General features: G+C 40.6%; 1 protein-coding gene and 1 long non-coding RNA gene across 3 annotated transcripts in view; one reads left to right on the top strand and one right to left on the bottom strand.

Annotated features, from left to right (window-relative positions):
* Positions 1-19,980, bottom strand: part of PPP2R5C (protein phosphatase 2 regulatory subunit B'gamma) — a 79,639-nt gene extending 59,659 nt beyond the window's left edge. The window contains exons 1-3 of the mRNA XM_027893590.1: positions 19,904-19,980; positions 18,273-18,338; positions 3,385-3,544 (exon numbers count right to left, since the gene is read on the bottom strand). Coding sequence (XP_027749391.1) covers positions 3,385-3,544; positions 18,273-18,338; positions 19,904-19,930 — 253 coding nt within the window. The 5' untranslated portion in view covers positions 19,931-19,980. The remainder of the gene's footprint in view (positions 1-3,384; positions 3,545-18,272; positions 18,339-19,903) is intronic.
* Positions 19,981-20,179: 199 nt separating this feature from the next.
* LOC114062326 overlaps positions 20,180-20,638 on the top strand; it is a 51,872-nt gene continuing 51,413 nt past the window's right edge. For both annotated transcript variants that reach the window (XR_003572348.1, XR_003572347.1), the window contains exon 1: positions 20,180-20,549. This is a non-coding gene — a long non-coding RNA (uncharacterized LOC114062326). The remainder of the gene's footprint in view (positions 20,550-20,638) is intronic.

The following is a 20,638-nucleotide window of genomic DNA, read 5'->3' as shown; positions in this document are numbered from 1 at the left end:
AAAAGTGAAGAAACTGGTAAGTTTCGGAAGACCAAAGCACCCTTTGCCATTTATATTTGACAAAACCAGGGCATTAATCTGAAAGCTTTCAGATCACCATCAAATAAAAGACACTTTTAAGTCCAATAAGTAATTTTTCCCACTAAACAACTTGAGCAAAAAATCAACCTTCTGTAACTGAAGTACCTGTATTATGAATGTTACCTAACAAAGGGAGCTGGGTAGGCAGAAATTACCACAGCACAAGCTAATTGGCACAGAATTTATCTTTATTGGTGAAAATAGGTAAGACATTTTCAAGATATTTGACACTATCCTGGAGACACTTCTCCAGAGATACTTGTGGGCAGACAAGCTACCTGTTCTGTCCAAACTAAATCAGACTGCGTTGCACTGTGCTGCAGAGAGCTTCACTAGGTTGTAGCTTTGCTAATATATAGATGTTGATGTTCCACAAACAAATTGCATCAGAGACTTCTCTTTTCTATGTTCAGGTCTATTCTTAGGGCCCCTTAATTCATAATCTATTTCCTTTTCTTTGTGCATTATCTAAGCTATCCTGTTCCTCCATTTCCTGAATAATCTGAGGGTGCACAGTGTTAATTGTAAATTGCTCCAATGAACACAAATCAAACCACACCAATACCAGACACCAGGGCAAATATGCTGGTATTTCCGCAGGCTTATCATCAGCACTTTTGTGCAACACCGAAGAGAAAGTTTGCAGCATGCCTGAAGACCAAAAAAAGTATTTCCTAAATACAAAACCTTGATGAAAACCCACTTTGGCAGCTCCTCCTTTCCCTTCTTACTATTTCAAGTGACCTGCTGACCTCATCACCAGCCCTATGGCACAAAAGAAAGGTGGTCATCTCAGCAATGCTGCAGGTCATTTAGAACTTAACCAGTGAAAAGCTTTCACATATCTAATATGGACCTTAAAGTATGCAAAGACAGTACCATTTTATTGTTGTGCTTAAAAATGCAATCTCAGGTAAAGTGCATCACACCACACAGTAGTCAACGCAACATTTCTATGAAAATACACATCTCTTGGTGTACTACCGACAAAAGAAAGATTTCCCAGGTACTGTAGCTGTAGAAATACAGCCACCTGTTACAAATAACAGAAGCTTGAAAGCTGGTTAAACACAGCTAACCTGAAGGAACACTATGTTCTTCCCAACACTTCACAGAAGTGAAACCCGCCTTAATAATCTCAGCCCATTAAATTAAAGCCTGTCAAACAAAGTTTCTCAGGTTCACTTTATGCACATCAAGACAAGTATCTTTGCACACATTAGAGGAACAGCTTCACTGGCCAAAAGTATTCCCAGCAATAATAGGCTGGAATTATGTCAGGATTAAGCACGTGCAGTGAGCAGAGCAATTATACAGACACCTGCTATGATCCATGAGACTGGACATAGCTTACTAATAAAGCTATTATTACCTTTACTAATAAAAGGTAGCAATTACTACCCACCACTAGATCAGTAATTGCACCAGTGTTCCATAACAAAGTGTGGCCCTTGACAGCCTGGGGATGTACATACAGCACCAGGCATCCACCAGTCATGAGAAGCTCCAGATCTTTCATTTCACCTGAGAGTGGGGGGAGTGATTACAGACTGAAAGGCAAATACAATGCACATGTACAACAACACTCCTACCTTTTCTTCACATCTAAGTACACTGTGTCAAAAATGCTGGAATGCTCTCAGAAAATACCTTAGACAGTTTTTAAGACTTTTTTTTTTTTTTTTTTTTTACTTCTCCCCTCTCCAAGCCCAAGCAGGTATTTCTCTGCCCTTCATTGGCCTACTAATTTAAACTGCCACACAGCCAAGGTGGAAACAGATCTAAAACTTCACCTCATCCACTGTAAGATGGATTCCTTCCCCCCCCCCCTCTCATCTGCACTCATTTTTCCCATTTCCAGCTCATTGTCCACTCTGCTTCTAATGGCATGCTCAGTACTGGTCTCCCTGAGCTGCAGTCCCAGGCGTGACCAGAAACATTGTATTTAAAATAGGACAAAGTAAGTAATACTTTCCTTTGTGGCTGAGTCTTTGAACAAAAGATTACTCCAGTCAAGGTGGCTGTATGCATAAATTCTCATAAAAATCACTGCTTTAATTCAGTGTCATTTGCTCATGACACTCATGCCCACGATGTCACAGCTTGTGCATGAACCCACTATGTCAGTTTAAAAGACAGAACATATTATTCATAATCTGTGGTGCTAAATATTCTTATTAACAAACTTAATAAATAGATTGAAATGGACTAATTAAGCAGCAGTTGAGTCTTGAAAAACTTTAACAGCATCTTGTATATAGGCTGCCATACTGGCATGATGGACAGTATTTCAGATTCTTTTTGTAAAGGCAAAAAGATTCTTCTCTGTGTGAAGAGAAGAATCTTGCAAACTAATTGGATCTGTATGAAAAGCAGTACAATTCAGACGGGCTGAGAAGCTGAGTTTATTTTCAAGAAACAGTAATGCATTATAATAAGAAAACAATGACTGGAGGAAAGAAGTTTTATCCCCAACATTTTCACATTGCCTACACCAGTACTACTCAACATTTCAGTGATCAATCAGGCTTTCACTGCCAACTTTGAACACTGGACAGCAGTACACACTGCACTTCAAAACAGTTTTTTTTTTTTTTCCTCTAAATAAACCTTCAGAGTAAATCAATAGCTCATAACCAATAGATCAGAACATCTCACCCCACCTGGAAAACTCTACCCTAACACTACTACAAGCTACCATAGTACACTATGCAAACTATGCATCTACACAACAGGTAGCAGCTAAAATAAAGATAAAAGCTGTTGAAGAGAAGACACACCAATTACCATCATCTTTTCATCACAGATGGCAGTAAATAGAATTCTAAGAGATCAGAAAGCTTTAAAAATCGACGAAGGAAAAATTCATATTCACCATATTCATTTTGATGCCATTCTGCCCCATGCTCTGGAAAACTAGACCCATAGTCATAGACCAGGTCTTCTCATAATGCCAAGAGAAATTTTAGCACAAACAAAGCAGAGTTTGAGCATGTTGCACTGAGGACAGATGCCTAATATTTTGCTTAGAGTGCACAAATATTCTGCTTTTACGTGAGATGACTGAATATGCTGTCACACAGACATTGTCTGTGGTAATTGCCAAGAAAGTAAACACTGCAAGTCCTCAAATATGAATCAAAACAAAACAAAAAACAACCCCAGTGCAAGTATGTGCCATTTGCAAAGGTACATACTCAATATATTATGTATGCTGTCCAGATATAAGCATAAAGCTGAAATGCTCCTCAGTCTCATGCACAAGTTTCACCACAAGAGTAATTCTAGTTTAGAAAGACATACCTTTTAAAGCTGGCAGTTTCTGAAGCTCCCTGTTATTGCTAACATTAAACCTTGAAGAACTCTGCCGCTTTTCCTTCTTCACTACTGTCTGTGGTGCTGGTACTTTGATTTTAGATAGTTGTGCTGGGGGAGGAGTGCTATTTGATTTTTTGTTTGACACCTGTTTAAAAAGAAATTAAAGCAGTTAATTGCAGCTGAACTTGGAGAGAAAATCTTATAAAAAGTGATTTTTGTTACAGCAGTGACTGAAGCAAAATAAGCTCTTATTCATCATCCTCTGAATGAACAGTCATCTATTCCTCTGCTTATCTTTTCAGTGTCCATTTCCGTACCACAGCCCTCACATAGATGGGAACAGATCACCTTGGCACATGGACTAGCCCATTTATTTGAAGTTACCAGCCAACTGAAAAGAAAATTTCAAATAATGTAGTTCCTTAGCTACTCTCACCTTTTTCCCTCTGAGAACTCCAGGTCTCCAAGGTATCCAACTTCAGCTTCAAAGGGATCACAGGAACTTGTCTATTTACAGCAGCTGAACCTTTCACTGCCTATTTGTCCTGTGCCTTGCTGCCAGAGTCCCAAGCTTGGCTGGGGCATTCAGGTTTTCATATAAAAGTTAAAAGGAGTGAGTCTTACTATTGCAGTAGCTTCAACAGCTTCTAAAACATATATGAAGATGGGTAGCAGTTTACTGCCTACTCAGAGCAAGTTGCTTTTACCGTAATAATCCTTATCAGACTGTCACTGTTCCTCTGTATGAAGTTTATAACATAAAACCAGAAAAATGGTTCCCACTCTAGGTTTCCAGTTTGGTGTTATTTCCCGGACTACACTTGACAGTGCTCTCTCTGAAGCTGAATAAAATGCATCATTAACAAAAGCCTGTCAGAACTTGTGATGCTGCCTTTCTCATTCCCTTTTTTTTTTTGAAGGAGGAAAAGCAGGTTTAAAGTACGCAATAGTTAACTTTTAAAATATGAATAATGTCGTGGCATTCTTTATAAGAATGATAAAACATCTAGGAGTGATCTACACTAAAAATACAGAAACAGCTGATCAGGACATCTTACTGCAATATTGCAATTCATTCTGCAGGCCCTGAATTTGCTGTAGAAGTCTTTAAAGTTTGCAAGTTAGAAGCACACAGAGCTTAAAATATACCTTGGCTTTCTTTTTTTTTTTTTCTTTTCTCACAGGAAAAACCATATTCTCAGAAAGTGCCCACAAGATATGAAAGAGGGAAAAAATCATGTGGGAATGGAATTCATGATGGAAATGAAATTGTGATGCTGGTACTTTAGCAGTTTGAATTGATTTAATTAGCATTTTGTTAAGTATAATAGGTATAAAAGCAGTGCTTCACTCCTCCTTGAAATAACATCAATGGCATTTGCATAGGGCTATTGCTAAAATAAGAGAAACCAATTTTCTTCAGATTCTAGAAAGTATTTCCAGAAAAGCTTATTCATCAACAATTTGCATAGTCTTGGAGTGTACACATTCAGTGCACATTGAAGTGTTCCCAAACATAAATTTATCTACCTTTAGAGTCTCCAAGACAGTAATTTTATTCAGATTTTGTCCTAGTAGCATAACTGGGAACTAATGTATGTTTCAAGAATAGATTAACAATTGTATTATGTTGTATTATACACACAGTATTTAAGATACCAAAGCAACTGGAAGAAACATTTAGTTTTCACTACACAGATTTAAGATGCCCATTTTGAAAATTTAATATCATAAAACCCCCTTACAGCCTTATATAACAAATAAGGGGAGACAATACACTGAAGTCTCAGTTACCAAAACCACTCTAGAACTTGTTTCAATAAAAATGGCAGACATCAGCAAGTTAAAAGCATTTCTGTACAAGTAATACCTGTTACATCACATTTTTCAGACTATTTCAGTTTTTAATCCCAAACACTAAGTGCTTAAAAGTGGTTTTGCTGAAATACAAGTGATCTGCAAGGTAATTTCTATCCATTAACTGAAATTTAAAAAAAAAAAAGCATTACAAATAAAAATATTAATAGACTAAGCAGAAAGAAAATCAGCACTAAGAATTAGGAAGCAATGACTTTCCATGTATTGAAAAATAAATCCTATTAAGATTCATTATAAAAGTATTACTGCACAGGATTCTGGACTTTCAATATTGTGCTTGAGCCTACTGGTGTTTTTCTGTGGCTCCCTTCCACTGCCACCTGCATTTTGTTCATTACTTGGAATGGGAAAAGCCATTTTCCTGTTTCTTCTATTCCCAAACAAATTCTCAGTTTCAGACTAACAGGTGCTCACTTGTGCCTGCACACACACAGACACTACAGTATCCTAAGGCAGAACATACCTCAGGAAAGCAAGTATTCTAAATTGCAGATAAACTCTAAAATTAGCCCAAGTGGTTATTTAAGAGGATGGGTACCGTTTCTAGTAAGAAATGTTGAACGAAAGCATTTTTTGTTGCTATGGCAACCTCCCATCTAGAAATGACGACTCCAGAGTAATTCTAGCCCTGAATCACTGGCCATTTATCCAACAGATTTCCTCCTCCTTTCCACCATCAAGCATGACCATCCCTGCTTTTCAGCCGTGCTCCAGTCAGCCAGCACGTACCAGAAGGCTGCCAAAACAGTTTCTAAGTCATTATTACTTCAATGCCACACAGTTGTACCCCATGACCTCTGCAAGTGGCACTCTGGTGCTACCATAGCAGAACCGGCCTCCAGAGCTTGCCCTTGGATAGAAGGGCAACTGGAGAAAATGAGTTAAGTCAACTTAAGCCACACAGCTCAGCAATTTTAACCAGACCTCTAAAAAAAGCCCAACAAATTTATACTAACAATTCCGTGTATTCATCTGCTAAAGATTTCAAGGTAACACACTTCTCATGAAAGGTACAGTGCTTGTGAGTTCAGGCCAAAGATCCAAGCTTGGCTTCCTCCTTCCAGTAACAAACCAAACTACTTCAGAAACCACAACTCCTAACAATAAGTAATGGACGTTCTGCTACATCAGGGAACAATTCAATCTATTTGACACCACAACAGCCAAACTACAGATACGTTTTTATCAATTCTCTTCCGGTGACTAGAATGGGAAACACCTATTCTTCCCCTTGTTCTGGCAAAGGCTCCCTCCTACCCAAACGTTTGTATACTGACAAGCACATTCAATTCCAAAACTGCTGATAAACCTCTAAAAATATGTTCAAACTACTCTGAAAAATGTCAGATTGAGAATGTGTTTCTTCAGATCATGATTAAAACACAACCCTCAGTTTTTTTCATCAATTTATTTTTAAAAATTAGAGCTTTACATACTTCATTGAACATTATGACAATCAGTAACTGTGATTCTAACTTTTAAATTCTGTTTTTAACAATCGAAAGTATATGGTTTATGTTCACCAGTGCCTTTGACTAAGCTTAAGATTAATCCAGTGAAGGACAAGGAGAGGACAAGGAGGGGAAAAGGTTTCCTGCCAGTCTCAACAGTTTGAGGATGCCCTTGCATCCCTTGAGTCATCCTGTATCAGGCATATCTAAAGTTACAGCTAATTTTTGTTTTTAAATTAAACTGATCATCATCAAGCATCCCATGGTGCAACTTTTACTTTTGGATGATTAGTTAAGACATAAGTGACCATACTGGGACCTGTAAGGAGGGTCCACCCTGCAGCCCACGTACGTCAATAGGTCAGAAGACCCTATCCTTCTCTTTCTGACAGTCCCCCAAAAATGGTATTCAAGCTACCTTGACAGACAAGAGCAACCAGAGGAACTCTGTCAGACCTTACCTTTCCAAACACACTTGCTAATAACTCCATAATGATGCAGCAAGCTTGCATATTGCTTTCTAAGATAAACTGGTCAGAGCGGGGTGAGGATTTGAAGATGACGGTAAAATCACTTGGATCCCTGTGTCATTAAAAGATTTAAAAGACTGCATGGCTTATCAGTGACAACATAAGCACAAGAGAGATTCTGTGCGTGAAGAAGACGTGGTGCTAGGCAGCACCCCGTATGGTGTTTCTCCACACAGGTCAGTCTAACACTAATCTGCAAATTTCTTCCCTCTAATGAGTATCACGCTGAATTCAAGTTTATATCAGTGTGGTATTACCATGCCACAATGGCAGTAGCAAGCCAAATACCAGCAAAAACCTTGAGAAAAAAACTCTGGACTGTGAAATCTGGACAGTTGAACCTTGCACTAATTAACACATGATTAGGATTCCCTGTGAAATGCAAGTACACAGAGCAAAAAGCATAGAACACTTTAAAAGAATCACCAGTCTGAATCTGAATGAGGGGGGAAAATGCTTATTTTAATGCAGATTTAATCCCTACCTTCTTTTCCTTTTGGTATAGTAAGCAGACTCCATGGACTTATTTTTCATTAAGATAAACAGAGGTCTGATCTATAGCACCCAGAAGAGCACGTTTCTTGCCAAGGCAGACTCAGAATGCTATGAAAGCATTCTGGATTACATCTAAAACATACTTACAATGAAACTGAAATACAGTTTACTGAAACTAAACAGAGATTATGAGAAAACATGAAAGGGACATTAACAACTTGATTTTCAGAACTGTATGAGGGCCCAGTATGTAATCAAAATAATTTGGCTAACAGGTTGAGGCCTAATACATAATCAATGTAATTAGGCTGAGAAGCTGAATTTAATTTAATCTCTTAAGAAGAAAACTGAAATCAAAGATCAAGGAGTCAAAATGGGTGGAGAGAAGTTAAAGAGCCTTCCATGCAGTATTTTTCCCACTGCAGTAACTTCAAAGTAGTGGGATAACCTCTGAACACTCCAGGAATCTTGAACACTACCATGGAGCTCTCTTCTTTGCAGATTTTCATTTACTGTTTTGGGGGTGGGAACAAGGACAGATCATATCTGGCATATGACCCAGCTGCCATCAACCTGGTATACATATCCACAGCATACCTGCAGGAGGTGGGCTGGTGGTGGTAGATCAGCAGCTGGGACCAAGGCAAGTTGTTCAAGACAACATGCCTTCCAAGAGGCTAACATCAGAAAAAACTCTATTTATCAATGGTATTAAAGGTAAGGCCTGACAGAGCTATCCAGGCAGTCTGCAGCACTTCTAGTTCTTTCAAGTGTCCAATCACTGGTAGGGAGTTTGTTATGGAGCGATAAGCCACGATCTTTAGCACCAGCATTTTCAATCTACACTCAATGCAAACTATACAGAGCTTGATATGGAGTCAGCTGGACACACAAAAAGGAGCACTGATCCATAAACAACACAGTTGAAAACAGCAGAGAAAGGACAAGCTTGTTAGGTACCATTTTGGACAGCAAATGTTTCTGGGGTTCTTTGCTGAAGATTCTTGCTAGTATGCCATTATTGTTCACTAGTTTTACCACCACAAGACTGTTTAGACAGACAGTTTAGGGAGGAATCTCTGGAGATGCAGCTTATGGTGCTGAAGGCTTTGGCTGGTTTCACAAAGATGTTTAGATGTTTATTGGGTTTTGTTTGTTGTTTTTCCTCAATAAAATCATCTGCAAGAACTATACTTGGATTGTCTGTTGGAATGCTCTTTGCAGCTGACCTTCTAGCAAATATGCTTACTATTGTTAAAGACTGTCTCAGTAGTTGACATACACTGGATAGTACAGTGGTAGTCTCAGCATAAATTACCATGTTTTTATTATATCAAGAATTGCATCCTAAAGCTTTGAGGATCCATGTTGATAAGCAAAAAGATTAGCCTTTCAATAGGGTGATGATGACAAAGTTTATATATTTTAGCACACTGTAATCAGCACTCGTTGATTTATGTTGTAGTACTTGTTTAGCAACTGTGATTTTGCATTTACATATAGCAATGCTACTGCTGGCTACTCTGATGTCTAACAACAGAGTCCCATTAGTGTTTTGTCTGAGACAGCATGGAGTATATTGAAGTGCAGCAATGACTGGGACATGCCCTATAGGAAGTGAAGGCCACCCAGCCCTTTGCACTGAGGAGGGGTGCCCACAGCAAACTCTACAGTCACAAACCACTTTAGAAGATTGATCTACAGCTGCTGAAACTCTTCTGCCTTTCTTGCTGCTGTTTATTTTTCATAACACAAAGTACTGCTTGTATTTCCTGTTAGCTGCTTATACACAGGGCTCCAATTTTATCTTCTAAAGAATTGTATCATCACAGCTTTGTGTAACAGACTTGACTTGCAACACACCAAACCAATCTGATGTCTCAGCTCAGTGTACTGCATCCTTGACATAAATACACTATATTTTACATTCATAATTAAATATCAGTAGCATAAGGCTTGTTTTCCATTTGCTTCTTGTAAACTTAATTTCATTTTAACTAGTTTACTCCAGGACCAAACCAATATTTGACTCCTTTCAGTCAGAGATTAGATCTGCAGTCTGAGGTTGCAGAGCACTGGCAAAGATGAGAGGCTCAGGCTGTAAGAAGATTCACTCTGCTTTGCGTTTGCTGAAACACCACCACCAGTGAGCATCTGGTACTTCACAATCACAGACACCAATGCAACACTTGTTTCCTAATGTATCTTCTATAATGAAACTTCAAATTAACAAATGGCCTTAGAAAAAAAATACTGTTACCTGCAACCACCAGATAGCTAGTTAATGTCATTTTAACCAGATAATGTCCTACCTATTATTTCAAAACCTTCACATAAGGTTTAAATTACTTTAGTTCTTTATTTTCATTTGTAATGTCTCCCTGATCAGCCTGAGACACCCTTTTACTTTCAAAAAAAAAAAAAACCCAAACAAACCCAAAACCAAAACACAAAACAACAAAGAAACCTCAAGCCAACAAAAACTACCTTTCTGCTTCTTTATATATACATATATATACACACACATATATATACAAAAAGCTCCCACATTTGAAGGAAAACACACACTCACTCTCTCGCTTTAGTCACCAACTCCTATACCCTACTGTAAATGTTAATTATATAAAGCTACTGATAAGCTAAGGCTACTGCATGTGTGGCTTTACCACTGATGTCTATTCTTGTGCTCCCTGGTCCATTCATAGCAGCTTCTCACTTCATACACTTATATTGAAATATTTTTTCCCTTCGCCTCCTGCCCACCAATTTGGTATTTGTATTAGATGCTATTTGAGAGAGTTTCAGCCCACGACAAGTAACCAGATCCAATGGAAGGTGTTCCTGCCCATGGCAGGAGAGTTGGAACTGGACGATCTTTACCGTCCCTTCCAACTCAGACCATTCTGATTCTATGAATAATAACCTTAACCACTTCTACAGAACTGTTACACCAAATAATTTTATCTTTGGCTCATATAATGCTTTTATTTTACATGTGCTTGCAAAAGCTTACCTGTCAGTATTTCAGACTGCTAGCAGTGATGAGGAAGTACAGAAAAGTCACTATAAAGGTGTAGCAAATGATAATATTTGGCAGTAATCTTTTAGTCCTTTAAAATGTATATTCTGGAATAAGCCAGGATTTTTTTTCCTAGGTTGTTTTTTTCAAATTTTTTTTTCAATGGCCCTGAAAGCCTGTTGAGGGGGAACAACACACAAACAAAAATAACCAAAAGTTCTTATCCCATTTCTAGAATTATTCTGGTTTCAAATGAAATTGGGGGGAGGGAGGGAAGAAATCCAAGACATAATGTTTTTAAGGCCTGAACATATGGGTGGATTCAGCAGTTACCTGGTTTTTCTTACTATTTGTATTCTCTTCGGGATAACTACATTAATAATTCTGTATTACACAACGATTAATGTACACCTGAGTCTTCTCTAAGGAGTGGTAAGCCTTTACTCTTACAAAAAAACTTAAGGCAAATAATTTGAAACAAAGGATGAAAAGGATGCTTTCAGTTTACAACATGCTGATATCTATTTTTAAAAGTCACTTTGCTGCTTTTGACTAGAACAGCCTTTGCCTTCACTGCTGTGCTTCCACTCAGGAAGGATTCAGAGCGTTTGAAAGCACGATTAGAAAGCAGAGGATAGCAAGTACTAAAACAAACCACACACAGTCCTCACACCTCATGTTACACAAGTAGTTGTCAGCCTTGTGTAAGAAGTAGAAGGGCATAGGATCCTGTTTTCAGAAGCATCTCATTTTAGGTAACAAAATACTTGAATGCAGCAGTGTTTGGTACATTTTAATATTTCCACTGGTTTTAAAAGCATAGTATCAAAGTTATATAACAAGCACTGTTAAGGTACCCTCTCCTCCACTAGTCAGTATTCAGGTGCATTTGCTTTAAACACAGAAGGAAATTCCAGTTCACAATACCAAAAAGCCAAGATGTCAATAAAAATTGGAAATAGAAAATTACAGGAGTTAAAGACAAACATAAAGTTGCATAGATGCTTTAAGAGTAACACATAGTGCATCTTTCTAGTCAGCAAATAGCACCTCACTTAGTACTAAGGGTGTATTCACTTGCTACATTTAAGTATTTTTTAATGGTTATATCAAACCATTAAAACAATCTCTCTAGGAAAGAAAATCAGAACTGCAAGCTGTGACCAAAAATTAGTTTTCACCAGTTGAAAACCAAAAAAACCCACTCGAAAGCCCACAGACTTTATTTCCCAGCAGCCATGCAACCAAAATAAGAGACAATCCATCCCAACTTTATATTCAGCTTTCAAGTCCCATTTTGCTAATGTTAAAAGTGAAATCCCCAAACTATATGCCTAGAAAGCTTCACAAAACAAAAGGTCTAGCACTGTCCATTTATAAGCCTTCTATGATTCAAACTTGAGAAGACTAGTTGTTCAAAATTTCAATTTTATTTCATAATGTAAGTATCTTTTCTTCCAAATGAAAGACCACCAATTTTCAAATCAGCTTTATCAGCTGAATGAGACTGACTCATGACAGCACTGGTTATTCTCCCTGTCAGTCCAGCTGGGGCATTCTACTGAACACACACTGAAGAAACAGCCAGGGTTCAGCCAGGATTGGTAAGTGATGAACACGCCAAACACAGCGCGATGACTTGGTCCACTGAAAACCTGGCGGTTGAGGATGCTTTATTATAGGCTATCAGCCATTTCTGATCTAGATAGCTACATAACTCAAACTGAGAGTGCGTAGGGAGTACTATGAAAACCCTTAATACAGTGTTTTAAGTTATAAATAGATTAATACTTAACTCCAGGCATTAATTAAAAGATATAAATCCAGTCTCTGCTAAATGTATCTCTCAGTAAAGGACATCAGCTTTTCTGAAGAACAAGTACACCTCAAAGACGCTGAATGCAATGTATCCAAAAATGCCGCGCCACTGAGTGACAGAGAATACCCAACTGGTGGGAGGCTGACACACCTGAAGGGCAGGATGCCATCCAGAGGGACTTGGACAAGCCTAACAAGAATCTCATGAGGTTTAGGAAGACCAAGTGTTGCATCTGGGTCGGGGCAACTCCAGTTGTCTACTCTGACTGGGGGATGAACAGATGGAGAGCAGCCCTGCCAAGGAGGACTGGGGCATGCTGATGGGTGAGAGGCTGATGTGAGCTGGCAATGTGTGCTGGCAGCCTAGAAAGACTATCGTATCCTGGGCTCAATCAAAAGCAGTGCAGGTCAAGGGAGAGGATTCTGACCCTCTGCTCTGCTCTGGGGAGACCCCACTTGGAGTGCTGCATCCAACTCTGGAGTCCCCAGCACAGGAAGGACATGAACCTGTTGGAGCGAGGCCAGAGGAGGCCACCAAGATGATGAGAGGGATGGAGCACCTCTCCTATGAGGAAAGGATGAGAGAATTGGGTTTGTTCAGCCTGGAAAAGAGAAGACTTTGGGGTGACCTAATTGCAGCCTTCCAGTACCTGAAGGGAGCCTACAGGAAAGGTATACTGAAACTTTTTACAAGAGCATGTAGTGACCAGACAAGGGGGAATGGCTTGAAACTGAGAGTAGGTTTAGATCAAATATTAGGAAGTTCTTGACTGCAAGGGTGGTGAGACACTGGAATGGGTTGTCCAGACAATGTGTGGATGCCCATCCCTGGCAGTGTTCAAGGCAAGGTTGGATGGGCCTTTGAGCAACCTGGTCCAGCAGAAGGTGTCCCTGCCCACGGCAGGGGCATTGGAACCAGATGATCTTTAAGCTCCCTTCCAACTCAAACCATTCTATGATTCAATGACTGAACAACAGTAACTGAAAAGAGCTAAATGATGGATGCTTTATACAAACGATAATAAATACGTAACTGTGACAAGAAAGTATTTCCAGAAATTATCAAGGAGTAGTCCTAATATAAAACAATCCCAGAACTTTTGGAAAGGGATTCTCTCCTCTCCAATACGCAAACCTCAAGCTCCTCTGCTGCGGTCCCTAATGAGCTGCCTAATTAGTACTTCCTTGTGCCAAGACTTTGAAGTATAACCTAAAAAATTCTGAAGTAGAAAAATCTAGCCACAAGCTGGACACTGTATAACAGTCCCCATGCAACATCTTGAAGATCAGATACATTTGTTTCTCAGGGTAAATAGCACCACAATGCAAAACACAAACAGTAAATATGAAAAAAATAAGCAATAGAACATAAAAAATATTGAGTCAACTTTCTAAGTAGCTTGCTGATGATGATCACAGAAATTTGTTAATACAGAAATGCTGAATTTATTGCTTTTGTCTCTTTGTTGTTTTCCTTTAAATATTAGGATACTTCTACATATGATCTCTGCTAAGAAACCTATGCAAAACCACTGGCACTGCTTCCCCATTACTTTTGCAGTTTCTTATTTTTAAGGAAAGTGACAACCATAAGTGCTCATGGAATCAGGAATCAGTAAAAGTAGTAGCAAGAATACTGATAGTCTTTCCCCACCACGTGCTGTCTAATATAGGAAAGTTGATGATGGAAGACTGAATGGCCACCTCTAAAAGTTCTTTCAGAAAGATGAAATCCTTACTTCTGATGAAGTTTTGAAGATGGCTTATTAAAGAGAGATTTTTGTAATTTTTTGGTAATTCTACTATCAAAAAAATATTACTACTACGTTGATTTGCCTAAGAAATTAATTTTTAAATAATAAGGGCTTCGAAAAGCAGAAAGAAAAACTCCTGAAAACAAAGCCTGACAAAATTGCTGCACTGGAAGTTATTAACAATGTTTAGTATATCTGCTGAAAAGTGATGGCTGTGAGACAGTGGCAGAACTTTTTTAAAATTGGTTTCAATAGCGATTACAGTCCAACATGAGCAACACATGCTGTCGATAAATCAAGCTATTTCTTGCAAAGCAAGCAAAAAGGCCAATGCGGTTTGTATTTTATTACATTTTGATTTGTCTGTATGACAAAAACCACAACAAAATACCTTTAAAGTAGCAAGAAGCAACCAGAGCAGCACATGGAAACAATGAGAATACACTAACACACATATGCTCCTCAAAACCACATTAGCCTTCCGTTTGCTGCTCTGCACGGCAGAAAAATGAGTTACGATTTCTGTTCTTGTTTGCTGCAAGTTACCCAGCCAGTACTGTCTTAAACAACAAAAATACTCTTTCCCTTCTACAGACTACTCAGAAGCTAAACTAATACAATTTTAAATTTAGAAGTTTCACGCCTTCTAAAGCCAGTTGAGCCAGACCTAGAAGATGCCATCACTCCCAGTCACCTACTATTGTCCGGTAGGAAAGGTTACCAGCTACTTCTGGCCCTTCCATCCCCCAGGTGACTCTCAGCAGTGAATTAGTTGTCCAAATGCTCCTGGACCATTTCAGTGACTGGTGAAAAGTGCAAGATTTAGCACACACCTCCCCACAGAACTAAGAGTATATAGAGTTCAAATTTTAACTTCCTTCCCCTGTGGCAGTATTTGAAAACCACTGCTAAAGTACTGCCCTTGAATTATTATAAGTGTTAGGTTTTGCTAGAGATAGAAAAAGGTGATGTTTCTCAACAATCATTAACTATTACCCAGCTGCCTCTTTCTAAAGAAATTAGACAGTCAATAAGTTACTCCTGCCTTAACTCAAAAGTAGACCTCCACACTCCTGTGACAAAACAGAACTCTACACCAAAGTTTATCAATGAGGCAAGTGCATTTCTGGCATTTCTGTCACAAAAAGAACAGAAGATGGAAACAGAGAAGGACAATCTAAGTAACAGAGGTCCTCCTATCTAGGGGATATGAAGCAGGGTTTGGAGGGGGTGAAAAAAAAATCTAAATATAACAATATTAAAAAAAAAAAGTCAATTACATCATTAATAATACGAAACCAATTTTTACACAATACCCAGTTAAGCAACCTTCTAAGCCACATACTGGCTTAAAGAAAAGTATACCAGAATGGAAAACCACACATTTACTGCTTCTGAATCTCTCCCCTTGAGCATCAACTGCTGTCTACACAGCAAATAAGAAGAGAGGTCCATGTTGCTTCATATGCTGCAAGGCTTTTTCAGTATTACATTAAGTAACCAAGGCACAGCCAATGCAAGAGCCCTCAGTTTAAGTAATTTTCACCCTTTTTCAGCATAAGCATTCTGACCTGGCATACCAGGAGTCATTTCAATCCCTTTTCAAACTTGCTCTATAGCTTCAATCAACTGAAATCTCATTTCCCTGACTGCAAGACAGGAAAAACACGTGTTTACTTTTGTAAATATTAAGATCTGTTGTACTTTTTTATCTATAGAAGTTCAAGGCATCATGAATTTCGTTGTGCTATAAAAGCGTCTATAAATAAAGTATTTGTGGGATGCTGCTGCTTGTGTTGTCCCTGTTCTTTGAACAGCAGACGGTTTCTAGTCTTTACAATCTGCCATTTGCATTAAATTCATTTGCATCAAATGCATATGCATCAACTGCATTTTGAGAAACAAAAAGCTGAAACGAATCAGCATAATTCCAAACCTACTCATAGTCTAGAAGAGGATATCTCAAACGCCATGTTAAAACATATGTGCAAGGGAACATGAAGAAAACCTTCTTTAAAGAAAAAAGAAACCTAAAAATGTATTAGAGTATGCTCCAGATTATGTCTATATTTACTAACCTTCACTACGCTAACAAATAGCCTCCTTTCTGCTCATATAAGCTCCAGCTAACACACATCATAATTACAGCCAGCCACGTTAGAATGCCAAGTCTACATTACTATTTGTGTGCAATTACTCTATTAATTAAGTTAATGAGTCAAGCATCGAGGTGTTCAAAATTATATGGAGACTAATGCCCATTGGGAATTACAAACAAATGACATGTGCCAGTCACATTCCCAGTTCCTTTCCCATTCTGCCCCTATTCACATATGATTAAGTATCACAGACAAGTAAACTGTACTGGTCATTGGGAATTCTACCCAGAAGGACAAAAGAAACAGTGCATGAACACTGAAACATATTCTCCTATTGAGACTCATCTCTTTCAAATTTTAAGTTTAAAAAATAAAAAGCCAGATCTGCAAACACAGAAAGAAATGTCAAACAAACCTACATATACACTTTCAGCTAACACTTAAAGTTCCTGGTTTATTAATTATGGGAGCTTTATACTCTATCCTGGAGTACCAAGAGGGAATGAAAAAAAAAAAAAAAAAAAAGTCAGTCTTGGTCTAGCAACTTCTCATTCAGAAGCTTGAGAAAACAAGTAGTCAACAAACGTCCAGCAAAGGTGCTGATAACGATGATCCTTACAACTGCACAGGAATTAAAATTATGGCCAAGAAGCGATGCTCTTTTTAATATCACAGCAATATACTGTAAAGGCAGAACATATGGCAATAAAGTACATCTATTTACACCATTACAAACATCTACACTGATATATTTACCATTTCATTCTATGAGCTTCCCTCATAGGTAAGATCCCTTCTGGTACCGAGCTTCCTTCCATCAAAACTCAATCACTCTTACTGGAATGTGCCAAAATACTTTTACTCGTAGTTTACAAGCTTTAAGGACCTTATTAATTTATGACAGTAACATGAATCTTTCTGCTCAACACACAAACCGGAACTCACTGAAGTGCATCAGAAAGCACGTAAAAAATATTCCCACCCACCTATCCCTAACAGTCATTTCTGAGCAGCAAAAACAGTAAAGTTAGATGAGTATTTTGTTCTCAAACATTATCTGTCAGCATCCAGACATGTAGTTTAGAGGCTGAAATACATCAGCTTTTCAGTACAACATTTTACATTTAAGCTAGTACGAATATTTTAAAGAAAACTTCAAGAAAACCACCTGAACAGTAGATTCTAAATGCAGAAGAACTACTAATTCTGAGTTTCTGGATTGATGTGGGAAAGGGAGTGAATAATGATTTAATCGACCCCTTTCAAGTTGCTGTGCCTTGCTGGTGGGCAAAACAGAGAGCAATGCAGAAGGAAAAAAAAATCACCATCTACAACAGAATAATCAGTCAAAAAAGGAACACTCCATCGTATACCTATAAAAAGAAACCGCACAACAAAACAGCTGGCAGCCTTTGATTAAGCCAAAGGTCTCCTTACAATATAACAGGTTACTGACACTTAACTGACATGCCAGCATCGACAGTTTGAGAGAAGGGACATCTGGGAATTAGAGAGAATGATAAAAACTACAGTGAGCAACTGGAAGACAAGCCCAAACCTTCACAATAACACTAGAAAATAAGACAGATGCACATCTCATGACTAAAAAAGGAAACAGATGAGCATTAAAGATTGTAGCAAGCAAATATTTATTTACTCTAAATAAAACTGACTTCCTTAAAAGCTTATTCTCTTATCTTGACAAATACCAGGGCAGTTGTTCACAGTCATTTTTCCTCAAAACCACCTATCATCTCAAAATTATAACACTCTTTAAAAGTCATGACAAATTAGTGTGGAAAAACACTACATATTTTAATAATATTTACCTCATGGTCTTGGTTATCTTGTCCATCTTTGCCACTTTTTCCACTCTTGACTGATTTTGTAGGTTCCTTAAAAAAATAAAAGTTTGCAGTCTCAGTTTTTCTAAAAAGAAGATCTAGACAGATTTTCAAGTCAAGAAATCAGGTTTTTTTAGACACTCACTAAAGTAATGACATTAACAGAAAGAAAATTATACTGTTTTATTGGAAGAACTATCAGTCTCTATAAAGTTGCCTTAAACATTTTTTTCTGTAGAAAGGCTTTGGAAATTTATTTATGCCTCAAAATTCACCCGTAAAGACAAGCTTTCCATAGGTGAGCAGGCAGAGACAAAGAATGCAAGTGATTTGAACTATGTCTGTGAACTTGCTCTCTTCAGTTTACAGCTCCAGAAATGTTTATATTTAGTTTAGCTCTGAAACCAGTATGATTATAGTACACATTTTACACTTCATTATTTTGTCTGTTCTAGGAACTAGAAAGTCTCGTATTAGAAGTAGGCCCACAACTCACTTTTCTCTCTCACAGCATCCTACTTAACTCGCATCCTTCACCCGCAGTGTACTTTTGACATTTGTTATTCTCAGAGAAAGTTTCAATGTTTTTAACGTCAAAGGTGCCACGAATATTGGGAAAAAAAATTAAAGCGAACAAACCCCCACAAACCACAACACCCAACTTCCCTACATCTAATTTTAAAGCGATGTTGACAAACTAAAAGACAAACAGGATCCACCAAACAGGAGCGGTCGAGAGGGCCGGCAGCTGGATGAGGCAGACAGCACACTTCGCTGTCTCTGACTTCCACTCACGTGGCTAATTGCCTCTCACACAAAACAGAGTGCGATCCAGCTAACTTCCTGCTGGATTTACAAGTTTTCTGCCATCATTACTCGTGCAAGCCCCTTTCGTGGCCACCAGACGAATCCCTCCCGGGAGCGCCGGTGGAGCTCGAGGCTAAGTGGGACCAAAGATCCTCTTCTATTGTCAGGAAAAGGAGCTGAAAGACTCCCGAGAGGCGATTAGCGCTCCTGGGATACTTATGGAGATCCCCCAAGCACAACTCCCACCGCAGCCTGAGCTACGCAGCAGCCAAACTTCCCGTGATGGGGTGCGGGGGAGCAGCCGTGGGGAAAGACCCCCCACGCAGCCCTGCTTGGAAAACACCCCTTCCCGCTCCCCAACACCCCCGGGCCGAGCCCAGCGAGACCTCTCCCCGCTCAGCCTCCGCCAGCCGCAGCAAGACACGTTTCCCATCCCCTCCCTCCCGCACTCCTCCGCACGCCGAACCCGCGGCCGCCCCCACCGAGGCGACACCGGGACCCCGCATCAGCACCCCCGGCCTAGGCCCCACCGGGAGCTGCCCCTTCCCCAGCGCCCGGCTCTGGGAGGAAGGCGGGGGCCGGCACACAGCTGTGGAGGAGGAGGGCATCCCTCGCCCGGCTCTGCCCCGCACCGGGGAGCGGGCGCCGCGCTCCGCTCGCCGCTGCCGCCCCCCGCCCCAGGCCCCTCCTCCTCCTCCTCCTCCTCCTCCTCCTCCCCGCGGGGCCTGCGCCCCACTGCCTCCCCGCGGGGCTCGCCCCCCCGACCCCCAAACCCCTCCTCCCCGCCGCGAGCCCCCGGCCCGACTCACTTTCTCCTTCTTGTTTTTATTCGGCATGTCCGCGGAGGCGCAGCCCCCGCCGGCCCCGCTCGGCCCGCGCCGCGCCCGCCCCGCGCTGCCACCGCCGCTCCCCCGCTCCGCGCCGGCCTCACCCCCCCCTTCCTCCCCCGCCCGCGGGGACCGTTCGAGCCCGCCCATTGGCTGCGCGCGTCACGTGGGCCGCGCCTCGCGTCGCGTCACCCGCGCGGGCGGGGCTGAGGGTGCCCCCGCCTCCCCCCCCGAAGCTCGGCGGGTCCGGGGCGCTCCCGGTGGGGTCGGGGTGATCCCGGCGCGTCTGTCCGGGCTCCGGCCACGCCTCGGGGCGGCCTCGGGGGCTGAGCGGGGACAGCGGGGGGGGTTGAGGTGTCCTCAGCGCCCCGAGCCTCCGGCAGGCTCTTGCTCAGCGCGTGGGAAGCGGGGGATCGCTGCACCCCCCCCGCCCTGAGCCGCTCTGGGTGGTGAGGGACTCCGAGTGCCTGTCACTGGAGAGCGGGAATGTTAAGCAAAAAAAACCCCGAAAAAATCCTAACATAGGGCATACCCGACGCACGCTGGCCCTCTGGTAGAAACCGCGTGTGCCCATCATCAGTTTGAGGACTTCAGAGCACGCTTGCAGTGTGCGGTGCATGAGGAAAAGGTGAGCTCTGCGAAGTTGCAGCCTGGCTTCCTAACAGTACCTTTATCCCTTGTTAGCTTTTAAAAGCTTGGGCGCGGGTGTGTGTGTGT

Source organism: Empidonax traillii, unplaced genomic scaffold, assembly GCF_003031625.1.
Source record: "Empidonax traillii isolate 1590-97213 ecotype Southwest subspecies unplaced genomic scaffold, ASM303162v1 scaffold398:size1781980, whole genome shotgun sequence".
Classification (NCBI taxonomy): domain Eukaryota; kingdom Metazoa; phylum Chordata; class Aves; order Passeriformes; family Tyrannidae; genus Empidonax; species Empidonax traillii.
This window is presented reverse-complemented; position numbering and strand designations above follow the sequence as displayed.